The sequence below is a fragment of the Chiloscyllium plagiosum genome, chromosome 22 (assembly GCF_004010195.1).
Source record: "Chiloscyllium plagiosum isolate BGI_BamShark_2017 chromosome 22, ASM401019v2, whole genome shotgun sequence".
NCBI classification, from domain to species: Eukaryota; Metazoa; Chordata; class Chondrichthyes; order Orectolobiformes; family Hemiscylliidae; genus Chiloscyllium; species Chiloscyllium plagiosum.
Window position 1 is genome coordinate 16,331,835 of NC_057731.1, and position 17,962 is coordinate 16,349,796.

At 39.1% G+C, this 17,962-nt stretch overlaps 1 protein-coding gene across 11 annotated transcripts in view; it reads right to left on the reverse strand.

Moving 5' to 3' along the window:
* LOC122561094 (exocyst complex component 6-like) overlaps nucleotides 1-17,962 on the reverse strand; it is a 203,710-nt gene that overhangs the window by 103,607 nt on the left and 82,141 nt on the right. For 6 of the 11 annotated variants that reach the window (XM_043712491.1, XM_043712482.1, XM_043712483.1 and 3 more), the window contains exons 15-19: nucleotides 16,921-17,030; nucleotides 14,731-14,842; nucleotides 3,939-4,073; nucleotides 3,055-3,234; nucleotides 2,314-2,343 (exon numbers count right to left, since the gene is read on the reverse strand). In XM_043712491.1, coding sequence (XP_043568426.1) covers nucleotides 2,314-2,343; nucleotides 3,055-3,234; nucleotides 3,939-4,073; nucleotides 14,731-14,842; nucleotides 16,921-17,030 — 567 coding nt within the window. The remainder of the gene's footprint in view (nucleotides 1-2,313; nucleotides 2,344-3,054; nucleotides 3,235-3,938; nucleotides 4,074-14,730; nucleotides 14,843-16,920; nucleotides 17,031-17,962) is intronic. The other 5 variants (XM_043712485.1, XM_043712488.1, XM_043712493.1 and 2 more) reach the window with 1 other exon arrangement.

The following is a 17,962-nucleotide window of genomic DNA, read 5'->3' on the forward strand; positions in this document are numbered from 1 at the left end:
ACAGATACTGTTGAGTACTCATAGCATTTTCTGTTTTTACTGAAAGCTTAGCAAGTCATTATATAACAAACTAATCAGGAGACTAGGAAGAGGGAGAAGGTGAATAGATCATCTACTGTTTATATAAATTTGTAATATTACTTGAACCTTGCTGGTGTTGTGCTCCCAAGTCACTCAGTCATGGCATTTTGGTTGACATAGAAAGGGCAAGACGTCACACCATGCATTTTTTCCATTAAGACGTGAACCTCTTGTACCTGTATTACTGTGTACAAAATATGACATGCACTGACTGATGCAAGATTTCAAAGTCACTTCACATGAAATAAAAACGAATGACAAATGCTATCATTTATACCAATTTAGTCAATGTTTTGTTTTTTAAAACGTGTATAGCTAAAGCAAATACTTTAAGAGATTCAATAAAATTGTCACAGATGCAAGCAAGCTGCTAAGTCCAATAAAGCCATGAACATATCTTGTACAGCAGACGACGGCCATGGCTTTCCCCAAATGCTTGCAGAAGAATTCTTGCTTCATATATATCGGTGTTCTATGCTACTTGCAATGTATTTTCAATATGGTTTTCCTTATTCCTTCACTTCATGCCGACATTCTCTATTGCACAACAAAGCTGCTCTATTGCCCCATTTCAAACTATCTTCTTGACTCACTTTCCTTGATTCCTACCAACACTCATCTCTCCTCCTATCATTTCACAGAAACTCTCCCTCCTTGCTGAAGGATGTACTTTTCTCCTTTCACAATTCAGAATATTTTTCCCTCTTACAGCCCTTAAGAGGTCTCATGTCCAATTCATCCTTCATCACAAACCTTAATTTTTTTACTGCTATTGCCACATAGGGCAATGAAGTGTTACCTCACATTGCGCATAAGGATTCCAAATGTCACCATCCCACAAACAAACACACCTTTTCTTCAGGCAACTGGACCATCTGAATTGTATTTTAGCAAATCTTAAAAACAATGCTTTTGTTCAACTTCATTTTGGAAAAAGTGGGTAGAAAATGTAGGTGGGTAGTGTTGCAAGTGAAACAGACACAATCCATGCATTACAATGGAGGTCAAATGACTCAAGGAGACTTGAGTGAAGCTTACAAAGTTCAAAATCTCTACTTTGATCTATAAAAGTGGACAATTGTACAGTAAATTCAAAGCTTTGAATATTGTGTTGAGTATCTGCAAAATGCAGCAAGTTGCCACATGGGTGTCTCATATTGCACCATCAAGAGGTTTAGAAAGAAGTGTATGGAAAGGAAAAAGTTAGAAACAGATCTTTCATGCACACAAATACACTAATCATTGGTTTCATTCATAATTTTTGTATGATGCAAAACGGGCCATCCATTGTTTGAATTGTACACTAAATGCAATATTTTAAGAGGCATTAAATTAACTACCTAAAAATTATGTTACCATATGGTTTCTTCAGATATATTGGACAGAAGGTTATTCTTAAGCAATACTGACTTTTTAGGTTAATTGCTTTATATCATGAAAATTTAGTAACATAACTAATATCTCATCCAATACTTTAAGAACCGATGAAAATATTAAATTAGCTTCCAATGATGTCTGCAATAAGCAAAAATATTGATCTTTAATGCAAATGCTGTCTCAATGCTGTAACTTCTAACCAGAAGCAGAGTCCTTGAGAAAAGTAGCTACAACAGAAAACAATGATTTCCTACTAAAGATAGACAAGATTGCACTGGTACGTTTTGACTACAAGTGTTAGTATACACACAATACAATTTAATAAACTGGGACAAACAGAAAATTTTTGATAAGCTTTCAAATGTGTGAATTTCAAGTTTCATCTTAAATTCATAGTTTTCTCTCTGAAGTACACAAGACTGGACAAAACAAGTTCAATGAACAGCAAAAAAAAAAACCACGCCACATTAATAAAAATTTGAAAGCTTATGCTCTCTGAAGCTTATCCTTTCAAACAAATCTACACTGCTATATGCTAGTTATAAGCCAAAATCAAAACAACCAGTTTTAGATTTTTCTGTTTTGAGTAGAAGGGCTAATTATATACAGCCAATGGCCACTTCAACAAAGAGATGCATTTTGAAGGGTATTCCATTGTAATATTTCTGTTAAATAATTTCTGCCTGTCCTATTATTTCTCAGCCATTTTTTTCTGTACACACCAAGCAAAAGCCAGTAGTGGAGGGAAGGGTTTAGTTGTTGACTTAAATTTATATCAAGGGTTACTCAACTTGAGCAACAAGTCTGTAGCCAGTTCATAGCCTTCAGATGTGCATGCTTTCTTCAGATACTCACCGACATTGCTGCATGGTGACTGACGTTATTCTGAGAAGGAACCCAGCAAGGAAATCAAAACAAAAAATCAAATGTAAACAGATGTGGAAAGAACTGTAAACACCAATAATTTAAAAAAGGAAAATAAAATCAAAACATAGTATTATTTAGATAAGTTGCTAGGTGGACATCTTCACAATATAAAAGTCACAGTGTGCCCATATCAATCCCTTTCATTTAACATCCATAGTGATAAGTACTAATCAGCTTCTCTTACTTCAATTGGTGCTAATGTGGCAAATTTTTAAAATATCCCAAATGAACAGGTATCTTCCATTGCTCAGTTCTACTGCATCATGAAAGGTATTACTTTAAACATTATTTCATCTGATTTTTAAAAGGAGTTAAATATCAAAGCTTGGTCAGAATGCAGCATTTTATACGTACAGCTACTGTTTGCTCCATTCACTTGGATGTCTTTGAAAATTGGATTAACGCCTCCTGTGTAGCTAATTAAAATTCTCTTCCAACAGTGAAGCCAGTTTGCTTTTTAGCTCATTATTCAAGAACCATTCAAGGAAGTCAGTTGGAAAGAGTGACATTTTAATTCTTGTTTAAGCCAAGTGTAAATAAAACAATAATCTGCATGGTCATAAAAACAGTCAAAATTGAAGTGTTTTAAGGATCTATGGAATAATCTTAAAGAAAAAATATACTTGGGACTATTATTTTAGGATTTTCATTTTCAGATATAATACTCACAGGCAAATGCGTAAAAACTTGAAAAGTGCTTCTGAGAAAATTTATAAGATCCATTAAATAACCACTGGCTCGACCATTGGGTTCTGTCATAGTCCACTCATAGTCAGCCAGCTGTACGAACTCATCAATCTTATGGTTAAGCTTTGTGTATATTTCTCCTTCTGCTGCATGTCTAGCATCCTGCAAAAATCCATTATTTAAACTTTAGATATGTATCTCTATTATTGCAAAGACTGCCCCAAGCCAGCTTCAATGATCAGTAAATATTAGAATGCTTTATCACTTTGCAAAATTTTCACTTCACATATAGACAAAACATAATTCTCAATGAAGCAAATTTCAAAGAAAAATAAGCTATTAAAATTGAATTGCAATTATTTCCAGTTTGTTTCAAAGAAATTACAACACAAATCGATATATTTATGTTGATACTGCAAATACTGTACTGCTGGGGCACTCTACAAAGTTTTAGAAGTGATTCAATACATAGCAGTTCACAAATTTAAGTGATGAGTCATTAAAACATAAGCATTAACTTGCACCTTTGAAAGCTAAAATGCATATGAAAAGTTTTACATTTAGTTACATAATAAACTCTTGAAAGCAAGTCAATTATTTACTTCCAGCACAGATCAATGGCTGGTTCACCCAAAAAAAAAGGGAGCCAATAGACATTCAACTGAACATTTAATACCTTTTCCCAAAAGTTTCAGATTACAAGAAAAATCTGAATTTAATATTTTGCGTGACTAGAAGTGTGCAGGCCCTTATGGTCTAGCATGAAGTCACAATACTACAGTTATTAAAGTACAGAATTGCCTTACTCATGACCTCAGTAGGAAATGTTCCAATGTTCACTGCTAACATACTCAACTCGTACATACCTTGAATGTGGACAGTCCATAAAGTCGTGTGGTGTGCACAGTTTCTGGGGAAACATTTGTGATGTTGGTTATAAAATCCTCAAGATATTTACAGGCCTGTTCCAGATGCGTTGTATTGATGATGATTTGTACAAGCTGCGAAATGCAAAATACATTTACTGAGACTTTTGTTTTTCCTATTTTCTAGCAATTCATTCCAAGCAACATCTTTTAAATAAAAAGCAATAAGCTTACAATCCCAACTGTGTCAACTAATAGTAATTTATATGCCTAGCCTCACAGCTAAAATCCACTCAACAGAAAAAAATACATTTGAATTTACTTTGCAGTTGATTAGATTTCAAAAGTTACAAAACAAATTAGATTAGATTAGATTAGATTAGATTACTTACAGTGTGGAAACAGGCCCTTCGGCCCAACAAGTCCACACCGACCCGCCGAAGCGCAACCCACCCATACCCCACATTTACCCTTACCTAACACTACGGGCAATTTAGCATGGCCAATTCACCTGACCTGCACACCTTTGGACTGTGGGAGGAAACCGGAGCACCCGGAGGAAACCCACGCAGACACGGGGAGAATGTGCAAACTCCACACAGTCAGTCGCCCGAGGCGGGAATTGAACCCAGGTCTCTGGTGCTGTGAGGCAGCAGTGCTAACCACTGTGCCACCGTGCCGCCCATAAATATTAGGTTTTTTTTGGTAATTCTTCAGGTAGTTTTACAGTAGTACCCTATATTGCAGTAAGGATGGAACAGCATACCTTGTGTTAAATATCATTTCACTTTCAGTGCCCACATTAAGATGGGCAGAGGCATTTCAAACACTTTGAAAACCTGATTATTCCAGGATCGACAACCGCTAACTTCATACGATTCTAGTCTCAGCCATGTTAATCTTAAACTGAACAGATTAAGAACGAACTGCAGATGCTAGAGGTTTGAAACACAAAAACAAACTGCTAGAGAAACTCAGCAGTTCTGGCAGCATCTGTGGGAATAAAGAGTAAATATTTTGAGTCCAGTGACTCTTCATCAGGTCTGTTAGCAGCGAGGAAAAAGTGGTATTTATGCTGCAAGAGGCATGCAATAGAAACATTGGCGAGGGCACATGGTGGCATGTTGAAGTTGCAGGCAAAGGGAAGCTTGACAGAAAGTAAGAGTTCTGCAAAGTAGTCACTCAATCTGCATTTCATCTCCCCAACGTAGAGGAGATCACACTGAGAGGCAAACGTTGTCTACTAGATTGAATGAAACACAGGTAAATCACATCTTCAACTGGAAGGTATGTCTGGGCCTTAGATGGTAATGGAGGGAGGAGTTAAGTAGGCAAGAATTACACTTTCGATGATTGCATTTGGGGTTGGGTGGGGTTTCATGGAGATGGGTCAAATAAGGCTAAGGGCCATGTCCATCATGACAGTAGGGAACTCGCTTGAGAAAAAGGTGGACATTTGAGGCCTTGTTGCAGAAGGTGGCATCGTCAGAACAGATGCAATGGAGACAGAGAAACAGAATAGGATGGAGTCCTTACAGGAAGCAGGGTGTGAGGATGTGTAGGTAACTGGACATCAGTGCCTGGCCTATCCCCAGAAATGGGGGCGTTGAGGAAGGGAAGGGAGGAGTCCGAGATGGACAAGGTGGAGGTGAGGGCAGACTGGAAACTGGAAGCGAAATTGATACATTTTTCCAGTTCAGAATGAGAGGGGCAAGCAGCACTGATGTCATCTATGTACCAAAGAAAGAGTTGTGGGAAGGACCAGAGTAAAACTGGAACAAGGAATGTTCCATCTACCTCACAAAGAGGCAGATATGATGGAGGCTCGAGTGGATACCTATGGCCACGTCTTTAATCTGAAGAATGTGAGAGGAGTTTAAAATACTATTCAAAGTGAGGATGAACTCGGCCAGGTGAAGGAGGGTGATGGTAGATGGAGATGGTTCAGATCTTCCTTCCAGGAAGTAGAGGACCGAAAATGTAAAAGGGACAGCATGTCCACTGTGAAGAAGTGGCAGCTGGAGCCTGCCACCAGGAAATTTTGAAACTTTTGCAAAAATGTCAGAAGAATCATGGATGGAAGTGGGGAGAGACCGGACAAAGGGAGAAAAAAAAAGTCAAAGGAGGGAGAAATAAAGTTCTGTGGGGCAGAAACCATGCATCTGTCAAGGCAGTCCTATTTGTGAATTTTGGGAGGAGGTAGAAACGGGCTACATGGGATTGGGCAATTATGAGCTGGAAGGCTATTGTGGGAAAATAAAAAGTAGACAGGCAGAAGGCTGGAAGAACACAGCAAGCCAGGCAGCAGAGGTTGGAGACAGTCATGGACACAATGGCCTGATGCTTGATGATGGGGTAATGATCCACAGGGGGTGTTTTGTCTGAGAGCTGACGCTCAGCCTCTGCCACGTAGGTCAATATCCAGATAATAACAGTACCACCCTTGGTCAGCAGGCTTGATGGCAAACTCAGGATTGCATCCTAATGCACAGAGTGCAGTTCGGGAGTGGTGGTGATGGTGGCAGCGGCAGAGAACTTAAGGTTCATTGACTGTTCTCAACGAGCAGATCAAATGCAGTGAAAAGGCCAGAGGGAGGGCTCCAGGTGGAGGAACTGTGTACTCTGTAGGAGGGCAATGGACCGCTGTCCATAGAAATAGACACAAGGCAAAGGTGGCCTCTACATGTGCCCTGCAGCAACATCTCGTTTTTTGCCTAGCAACCCTACAGCCTGTAGGACGCAACACCCAGTTTAGTACTTTTAGAGCCTGATTGATTCAGTCCTTTTTTAAAAACAACTTACTGCACACATGGTTATGTTATGACTTGGGTTGCTTTAAGCACAGTCACCCATTCTAATGTACTCGAAAGCCCATTAATATATGAGCTGCATTCAGCACAGCTCCAAATTTCTTCTACTTAGTTCTTATTATTACATTAAACTTTTCTCCTAACCTTTTGTTTACCTACCCCTGTCATATCTCTCTGGTCTCCACTTCTACCTCTCTGCTCACTTCTCCCCTTCTTTCACCCCAACTCCCCACACCCCTCCCTAACCCCCCCCCCCCCCAAGATTGGGCAGGGAGATTGCACATGCAGTCTGTTGGTGTGTGGTGGGCATAGCAAGGTAAAAAAGATTCAAATGTTGAAACTTTAAGAATAATTATTGTTGCACTACATATTTAAGCTGAATATGTTATTTCTTCTTTGTTAGCTAATGTAGCAAATCATTTCAACCCAAAAGATTCATTATGAAATTAGTGGCACAGACTTTCAATTTGTTCAAGAGAATTTATAGGAGTGCAATCTGAACAGTGATCAACTCCTCTGGACTCAAGTGGATCACAGAGTTGTAACTGCAATAATTCAAACAGTGTCAATCCTATGGTTCCAACAATCTACCTAAAATAGCACACAGAAATAGGCTAAAGTGGGAGAAGGGGTATGGAATAAAAATAAACTTTAAAGTTTAATATCACTGAAAGACTGACACTGAACTGTTTGCAATGCTGATGAGTAGTACTGCTGAACAACTGAGCAATGCGGTTTGACAATTTAAACTGTGATTAAAAAGTGTAAAAATCTCATTCAACTGATGCCACTTCTAAAATTCGTGCAGATAACTTATAGCCAGCACCCCAGAGCTTAAAATTTGAGTTGCCAATCATAGGTTGCTCAGTTATTTGAAAAGAACTAGTGAAGAGCGATCAAGCAGTTTAACAGTGCTACTCACTGGCAATTTAAATTGTTTTGCTACAGTCAACACCAATTTTCAGTGATAACTTCTCATGCGTAGCAGTTAATCAGCACTGAACCAGAAATTAAACTTGAAATGACAGGAACCAGGAATTGCATGAGAGCAACGATAATTTTGCTCTTAGAATGTGGGTGATATCGATATAGTGGTGCTTCAGTGCACACCTTGGTCATCCTAAGGTGACAGCAATGGGCCTTCACCTTAAACCACTGCAGGTTTAAGGTGAAGAGGAGGAAATTACAGAATATTGTGCAATCTATTCCCACTAGATTGCTGCTTGTCCTTTCATCAGTTAACAACAGTCACACTGAGATAGGTTAAAATTATCTTGTTAAATTGAGGAATTGCATTCTACAGAATATACATACTGCATCAGTTGTGAAGGGAGTTTACATGGTCTCCAAAAAGAGCTCACTTAGGTAACAAATTAAGCTACATGCAAAGAGTATCAAACCTTTACTGATGCCACATGATCAAATGAGAGAGAGTAAGGACACTGTTAGGTTGCCAGCAGTTATTGCCATCTTTAACTGCCATGGTGAGAAGGGATTCAAAACAACATTCATAGTGTTCTTAGGAAGCAAGGTTTCAATCCATGACAGTGGTGATGTAGTTTCAAAATTAGGATAGTGCAAAACTTTAACAAAAACTTGCAGATGGTGATGTTCCAACATATCTGCTGTCCTGCCCCTTTAGTGGTAGAGGTGGAATTTTGGGAAAGCTTTGATGAAGTAGCCTTGGTCAGTTACTGCAGTGCATCTTGTAGATGTTACACTCTACTTTCACTGTAAAGCAATGCAGGGAAATAGTGAACATATCATTACTGGTGTGCAAACCCCCAAGTGGGCTGTGTCTTGGATGGTGTCAAGCCTCTTGATTGTCATTGGAGCCACATTCATCCAGGCAAATTCTATCACATTTTTAACATTTGCCTCGTAGGTGGGAGATGGGAGGAAATTCACAGCTTCTGACCTGCTCTTGTAGCCACAATATTTATATAGCTGGTCCAGTTCAGTTTTTGGTCAATGGTCTCTGAGGTATTGATAGTGGGGCATTAAGGTGGTGATGCCATTGAACAACACTCAACACAGGACGCTGAACAAAGTGTAATCAGCAAATGTGCTCACTTCTGATGTTAATGATGGACAGAAGATCACAAATGAAGTAGTGGAAAATGGTTGAAGGCCACAGGCCTGAAAAACTCTTGCAAAAATGCTGTGAGGCTGAGAGCATTGATCTCCAATCACAACTACCATCACCACCTTCTTTATACAGCTCTTTGATGCCATACTTGGTTAAATCCTGCTGGGACATAAAAGACAGACACTTCACCTTGCCTCTAGAGTTCATTTTGTTTGTTCATGCTTGGTCCAGAAGCCAAGATGGCATGGCAGAAACCAAACCGAGCCTCATCACAGACACTTGATAATGCTGTTTAAGATCCCTTCCATCACTTTACTGGTGATCTGAAGTAGACTAATGGGATGGCAATTAGCTGATTTGGGATTTGTTCTGCTTTTTGTGCACATGGTGTACCTGGACAATTTTCCATCATAAGGAAATGCTTATGCTAGTGCTGCACCTGAATTGGAACAGCTTGGCTAGGGGAATGGCTAATTCTGGAGCACACCTTTAGTTCAATGGTTGGAAGGTTGCCAGGGTCCATAGGCTGTGCAGCCCTCAGAGCCTCCAACCTTATCTTGATAATCACATGGGGTGATCTGAATCGGTTGAACACTGGCATCTATGATACTGGGGATCTCAGGAGGAGATAGATCATTGCCTTAGCACTTCTGGCTGAAGACGGATGTAAATATTTCAGTCTTATCTTGTGCATTGATGGACTAGGCCCCCTCATTGAGGATGGGAATATTAGTTGTTCAATAGTCCACCACCACCTACCACTGAATTTCGAAGGACTGTACAGCTTAGGACTGATCAGTAAGTTGTGGAAACTTGATTCTGTATAATTAATAAACAATTGATCAATTCAATGAACTTTTACTGATCAACACAACAGGAAACCAAGTTTCATACAAAAAGTTACATAAATATCACATTCACATCAATACCACGAGCTGTGACCACTAAGTAGATCGTACCATAATTTTAATGTTAGAGTATATTTTACTCTTTTCTAATGTTAGCAGTCAGTTGAATCTATAAAATAGTTTCCCTTTTCTACTCGAGAGATTGCATTCACGCTATTGTTTTATCCTAATGTAAGTGACATGCCAAACAAGCACATTTCTTTTTTAACTACACAAGCTTTCCAGTTGCCACTTGAAAGAGTATTTGCTGTGGACAGCTTCTAGGAATTACAATTACCATCTGGATGAGGAACATGTCGGATCCAGCAGCAAGTATTGGTACTTCCTTTAAAAAAAATTATTAAGCATTCACATTCACTGCTCAGTCCAATTTAGTCTAGCCTGAGGTCCATACACATGCTGCTTTGTATGTCACAGACTGTAATTAGGAATGGGATTTCTGTGAGCATTTCCCTTCTCTAATCCGCTGAAGTTGAGACCAATTATAGAATTCCTACTACCACCCTGACCAACACCAGCCAACTAAGCACAGATCAATAACTGAAACATGAGCTCTTCTGCGTGGCTCAGTTAATCCTTTTATAAACCTCATTAAACCAGTACCCAATGATTCTCCTGGAAATGTGTTCTTATAAGATGGAGGTGAAACAGCAGATTTAGTTTATGTCTCTTGCTGTTTAATACTGCAGAGACACTGATAAGCACACACAAATAATACAGCTGCAAGAACTACTGGTCAAGTTCCTTTCTTGAAGGGGTAATTAAAAGTTAGATCAACAGGGCAAGTTTAAAGGAATGGTCTTAAAACAATTGACGATGAGGCCTCAGGAAGGAACTTGAGAACTTAACAGCTGAATGTACAGTCAGTAATGGCAGTGTGAAAGAATATGGAATGCACAAGAGACCAGAATGAGGAGCAGTGTTCTTTGGATGTTGGACGGCTGGACAAAATACAAGACTAGAAGGCATGATCTTGACCGGGGAAGAATTGGTGAATTTTAACTAGATTCTGAATGACACTGTAATGCTAATCAGATGGGAATATATTTTACTGTTTTCTAATAGCAGCGTAAGTTACACTTTTATTGAGAACAATAATAACAGTATTGTTTAATCAAACGTAATCCAGCACACACCGACTGATAAAATGAGCAGGATTTGGAGTGGATTCAGAGTTAGGATATAGAGGAATTGGATGAGCTTAACGTTACTAGTCATCCAGTGAATTGGAATACTGAAAAAAAACACGAAGATTTGCAGATAATGGCATGAGGAGGGTCATAGACAAGGTGCTGTTGCAGAGATGGAAGCTTGTCTTCTTTATGATGAAGAGGAGTAAAGCCAGTTTAGAGCCACATATTATTCAGACGTTGCAAGCAGACTTATTCAGTCTGAAACTGTAGTAGGAAGGCATGGCGGGTGGGCAGAATAGATTGACAGTCAGTTGGAGAAAATCAACCAAACGCAATTTTCTGTAAGATACAGGTACATTATGTGAAAATGAATGCACCTTAATGGCAGACAAAGTACAGTCATGTCCTCGAAGCACAGTTAATACTACTGCTACAGTCAGCCAAGTCATCAAATCAGAAAATCTGTAACAATTTTTTTAGGCTCCTTAAACTGTCCAGCTTCTCTTCATACTTATAAAACATTACCAACATGGCTCATTGTGCATGGAGATGTTTCAGGTCTGGTTCCAAAGGCCATATAGACCACAGAACAAAACATAGGTGACCAACAGGATGGTGCAACATCATGATACCACAAGCAATGTTAAGTATTTTGTTTTAAATCTATACCTGGGATGCAGGCAATGCTGGCTGGGCTAGGATGTTTTTGCCAACACTAGATGACCTTGAGAATGTGCTGATAAACTGTCTTCTTGCACCATTATAGGTGAACCTACAATGTTGTTATTGTGGCCATTGACACTCAAAAACCCATTGACAAAAGCTATTCCATTCTCCTAATTTCTTTCTCTCTATCTGTTCTGATGGTACCACTTTCCACAGGGGTGCTCAGACATGCTCACTTCTTTCCACAATCAATGATTCCTTACAACGATGGTCGACTGGGCCTTAAGCGGTTTCTGACCCAGTTCCCACACTTCTGCTGTCAACCTTCCCCCTCCCCTCCCCTCCCACAACAATGATGGAGTCTCCCTGCTCTCACTTTCCTTGCCACCAGCTTCCACATATGAAGGATTGTAAGCTACCATCTGCCATCTCCAGCAGGACCAACAGTATCACATTTATTTTCCCTCCCTTGTTTGCATTTTGTAGGACCTGTCTTTCTGGGACACCCATGTCCAATTATCCTATGCTTCCACAGTCCAAATATGTGCAGGCTAGGTGAATTGGCATGCTAAACTGCCCATAGCGCTCAGAGATATGTAGGTTGGGTGCATTAGTCAGGGGTAAATATAGGGTAATAGGATAGAGGTATGGTTCTGGGTGGGTTACTCTTTGGAGGGTCGATGTGGACTTGTTGGGCCAAAGGGCCTGTTTTCACACTGTAGGGATTCTAGGAATCGTTTTGGTCTTTCTAATATTTAAAGTAAGGAAATTCAGTCCAAAGATTGGATGACAGACAAGCAGTCTAACAAGTAGTGGAAGGAATAAGATGGAGCTGGGTGTTAGGAGTGCACATATGGAGCCCTCTTGTGGGAGAATCTAGAACTAGGGGTCATAGTTTAAAAATAAGGGATTGCCCATTTAGACAGATGAGGTAACACTTTTTTTTCTCTCAGAGGGTTAAGTGTCTTTGGCATACACTTCCTTAAAAGGCAGAAAATGCAGAACTAAAAAATTTTTAAGGTAGAGGTAGATGGATTCTTGATTACCAAAGGGATGAAAGCTTATTGGGTATGCAGGTATGTAGAATTGAGGTTAAAAATCAGATTAGCAATGATCATATTGACATATTGACTGGCAGAACAGGCTGGAAGGGCTATGTGGCCTATTCTTGTTCCTTACTTGTAAGTTCAACATCGTGTCTTCTGAGAACACCAACAAATATCACCAAAAAGATGAGGAATTGAAAATGAAGAAAAGATTTTTTTGGAGGGGGGGAACGACCACAAGTAATACTAGTGCAAAAAGAAAAGTCACTGGCAGAGATTTGTCTGCTGTGAATGGATCACGAGCAAGTGGACAGGCAATGAAGGATGGTGCGCTCAATTATATCAAAGTTGCAAAAAGGTCAAAAAGAATGACTGGCATTGCTTCCCATGGTTGCAGTCAGAGCTAGTTTTGAGATTTTGACTACAGCTGGCTCAACCATGGCAAGGTCAGAAACCTGCTTCAAGAAGTTATGAAAAGCTTGACAATAAAAATAGGACAACACATTCAAAGACTTTACAGTTTGACAAAAGACTTTAAAGGGACCTGGGTGGTAGCTTTGAAATGGAGGAAGTCAGCTCTCATAGGACCAGGAAGTCAAGGTGAAAAGCTAGCAGGTCAAGGGGGCAGGAGGTGGATCTAATGAAGGAGATGAACGCAAAGGGTATGGGGAAAATATGAAAAAAACCAAAGAAATGTTCAGAATTAGGGCAGTGGAAAGGAGAGGGCAAGGGCATGATAGTCTGGCCCAAGAGAGCAAAGCCTACTGGTGCTTGATTTAGTGGCAATGATTAAACTAGTTGTGGTATATATATTCTGAGTTTGAGTGAGTACCGAAGCCCTACCAATGATCATGTTCACTCAGAACAAGAGTTTTTCCAAGACAAAAGAGCAAAGTCCAAGCAAGGTACAAGGGAAAGGCAAGTATTATACTATTTGTTAATAACCTATTCTCATTCCTACTTTCTAAGAAATAACACACTTAAAAAGTATGTTTCACTAACAGAAAAACCCAGATACATTTTCTAATAGTTTTAAAATAGTTTATTCATATTTGTGGAATGAGGGTGTTGCTGGCTGGATAGTATTTATTGCCAGTCTCTCGGTGCCCTTGAGAAGGTGGTGTGGGTTCCCATATAACTACTGCCCTTGTCCTCTAGATGGAAGCGATCAGGAGTTTGGAAGATACTGTCTGAGGATCTTTGGTGAATTTCTGCAGTGCAACTTGTAGATCGTACACACTGCTGCTACTGAGCATCAATGGAGGAGGAATTGGATGCTTGTGGATGCAGTGCCCTGGATAATGTCAAGCTTCTTGTTGGGGCTACGCTCATCCAGACAAATGAGAAGTATTCCATCACTGGCCTGACTTGGGTCTTGTAGATGGTGGACAGATTTTCGGGAGTCAGGAGGTGAGTTAGTCACCACAGTATTCCTAGCCTCTGACCTGCTTTTGTAGCCACTGCATTTGTGGTAAGTCCAGTGGAGTTTCTGATCAATGATAATTGCCACAATGCTGATAGTGAGGAATTCAGTGATGGTAACACCATCCTTGTTGAACTGTGTACAATTTTGTAAACTCCTCAATAATACAAAACTAATGAAAAAGTATTTCTGTTCAAAAACTAGTTTGAGAGCTGTTTGTAAATAAAGTGTTTGATGTTATAATGCTGTTAGTGAACAAACGCTACTTAGGAGATGTTAAAAGATATCTCTGGAGCACGTGAGACTTGAACCCAGGCCTCCTGTTTCAGAGATAGGGACAATACTACTGCACTCTGTACCTAACCTATCATTGTCGTCACTTGTTGGTGACAATGCTGTCAACCATCGTCATTAATATCCTTTTATGGGATCACCTTAGTGAACAGCTAAATAAGTAACAATGTTAAAGCATTAGTATGAATTGAGTGGCTACCCATTACACAGCATGAGATTGCAACTGCTTAATTTGATACCAATGGTTTGGTTGTAACTGGGCTCTTGTGGTGGTAGTGCCCACACCTCCACACTAGGAGGCCTGAGTCTCACCTGCTTCAAACGTTGGTGATAACATCTTTGAACAGGTTGGTTAGAAAATATTCCATAACCAGCCGTTTAGCAGTATTCAGAAACAAACCCTTCCAGGTGTTAAATACATACTTCAGTCAAACCTATGTGCTGTTTCTTGATGAGGCTTTGCAAACATCCACTCAGAGTTCGAGTTAGCAGCAGATTGGTAGATTTTCTGAGCATATCATCTATTTCTGTTGAACTAAAAATCAGAATTAATTTGCATTAATATGATGCATTCAGTAAGATTGGTTATTTGAAATGCATTCAAATAACCAATCACAATCTTAAATTATGTTGACAAACCTGTATCCAAAGTTTCTCATAAGCATTTCTAAAAGGGACCGGACATGCTTCAAAAGTTATTAATTAATGTCCACAAGCAAATCAATAGAGATGCAATGAGTTGCATCAGGAGTTACATTAACTGCAATGCCTTCCATAAACTTGGATAAGTGACCAACCTCCACCAGCAAACTAGTGCATGCAATTACAGGAAAGAAATAATTGTTGGCACACGAACATTTTGAGTGTGTACAGATTCTCAATGCAAATAAATAAAAGTTGCTTTAAATAAATCTTAAATGATGATAAATAAAAAAGAGAAATTCAGCAGGGTTTTAACTATCATCTGTCCTAATCGAAATAGGACACAAACTACTTATTCATACAGCACGGAAACAGACCCTTCAGTCCACTTGCCCAGATATCCCAATCTGGCCTAACCCTATATGCCAGCATTTGGCCCATATCCCTCTAAACCCTTCCTATTCATATACCCATCCAAATGCTTTTTAAATATTCTAATTGTAACCACCTCTGGCAACTCATTCCTTACACACACTACCCTCTGTGGGGGAAAAAAGTTACTTTTTAACCTTTTCCCTTTCACCTTCAACCTCTGCACTGTAGTTTTGGACTCCTCCACCTTGGGAGAAGACCTTGGCTATTCACCCTATCCATGCCCTCATGATTTTATGAGCTGCCAAAAAGGTTAACCTTCAGCCTCCAATGCTCTAGGGGAAAAAGCCCCAGTCTATTCAGCACTTTATCAATCAAACTCTCTAGTCCCAGCAACATCCTTGTAAATCTTTTCTGCACTCACTCAAGCTTAATAACATCCTTCCTAAAGGGCAACGAGAACTGAACACAGTATTCTAAATGGGGTCTCACCAATGTCCTTTATAGCTGCAACATGATATCACAACTTCTCTACTCAATGCACTAACCACTGAAGAGAAGTATGCCAAATGCCGCCTTCATCATCCTGCCTACCTCTGACTCCACTTTCAAGGAACTAAGTACCTGCACTCCTAAGTCTTTGCTTGGCAATACTCTCCTGAGTCCTACCATTAAGTGTATATGCCCTGCCCTGGTTTGCCTTCCCAAATGCAACACCACACATTTATCTAAATTAAACTCCACCTGTCACTCCTCAGCCCATTAGCCCATCTAATTAAGGTCCCATTGTACTGAGATAATCATTTTCACTGTCCAATACACAACCTATTTTGGTGTCATCTGCAAACTTACTAACCATACTTCCTATATTATCACCCAAATCATTTACAGAAATGAAGAAAAGCTTTGGATCCAGCATTGATCCTTGTGGCACATTGCTAGTCACAGGCCTCCAGTCTGAAAAGGAACCCTCTACTCTATGGCAGCTGCTGATTCTTTTCAGGCAAGTTCCACAAGAAACAGTTGAAAACTCTTGTTTTAGCCAAACTTACCTAAAAAAAAAAACCACCAATACTAAAAATATAGTTTCTCGATGCATCTCCTATTCATTAGTTTTGCTACAGGTGCACCTACTAAGTAAGCCTAGATTCACTCACTCTCAAATCTTTCCTTTAGAGTTATGTGGAACAACTGAACCGGTTAGCTTTCGTGTTCTCACCCAACACAGCGGAATCTGAAAATAATGTCTAAACTCATAGCTTAGGTTTCACATTGAAAGCCACTTTTGTTGGAAATTACCATTAAAAAGAGACTTCAAAACATAATATATTTCATAGCAATCAATTTCTTGCAAAGTCTGCACTTGTTTTGCACCTATTTTACATAAACTACTCATTAATAATTGTTACATTTTCACAACAACACCATGTTAAGATTTCAGGTATAGAATTCTAATCTGTGACACTTCTGACCCATGTTTACTTTTAGTAAAACTTCAAAAAGTGCACAAGTGTCAACAAATTTGAAATTGGCAGACATTCTCTGGTTTATTCCCAGCCATGTATTATGGCATTTTTATTTGAATTATCTCATGCTCACCTTCGATGAAGAGACTCTGAAAATTTAAGGCTTGCATAAATGAACTCTTTGAACTCCTTGTAGATCTCAGGTACTGACTGAGACACTGGAAACCGCTTTGGAAAAGGTTGCTATACGGTTTAAAAAAAAAGTAAAATATTTTATTAGACCAACTTAAAAATAGCAAATGCAGCATAGTTTTATACCTTAAAAACAATGAACTAGGAAAAAAATAGCAGATCTGACAAATTCCACTAGTGTAATAAAACTCATCGAAAAACCTATAATAGCATTATTTTAGAGTCCTTAGATGTAGGGAAACAGGTCAGGACTGAAACTTTATTGCTGGAACAGCACAGCAGGTCAGGCAGCATCCAGGGAACAGGAGATTCGACGTTTCGGGCACAGGCCCTTCTTCAGGAATGAGCGGAGAGTGTTCAGCAAACCTTGTGGAATATCACCGTAGCAATCAGTAAGACGACAAAAAATGTACACCTGTACATCTGCAGTGGTTTACAAGCCCTTGGATTTAGAATTTTATTATGTTCTCTTGGGTTATATTTCTAAAATTCAAATTGGTAATGCTTCCGGTCATGTAAATCCACAACAGTACAAGGCATATTTGTCATATATGTATGTCAAATGAAGTTGACAGGTGGATGTGTTTTTTGTACATAATGGACTTGTTAACCATAGCATTTAAATATCTTCAGCATGGAATTAAGATCAGCTAGAATCATGGCCATTTTTAATTACTTTTAATGCTACTTTTACTGAGTTTCTTGTATAGCTTCAGTTGAAATTACTGTAGGTAGTTGGAATAATATTTAATTGTAGTAAAACATCAGAGTACCGTATCATTAACGCTTCTAAAAATGAAAGTAATAAACAGACTTTGGAATCAGAGAAAATATTTAAACATAATTGTTTTAAAAACAATTTTTAGCATGTATTTTATTTCTAAACAGTTTAAGTGATTTTATATTGTGGATTTGTGGTCATTGGTTTCCAGTCCTTTTACTTGAGTAGTTTTGTTAATATGATGTCTAGACCTTAGAGCTAA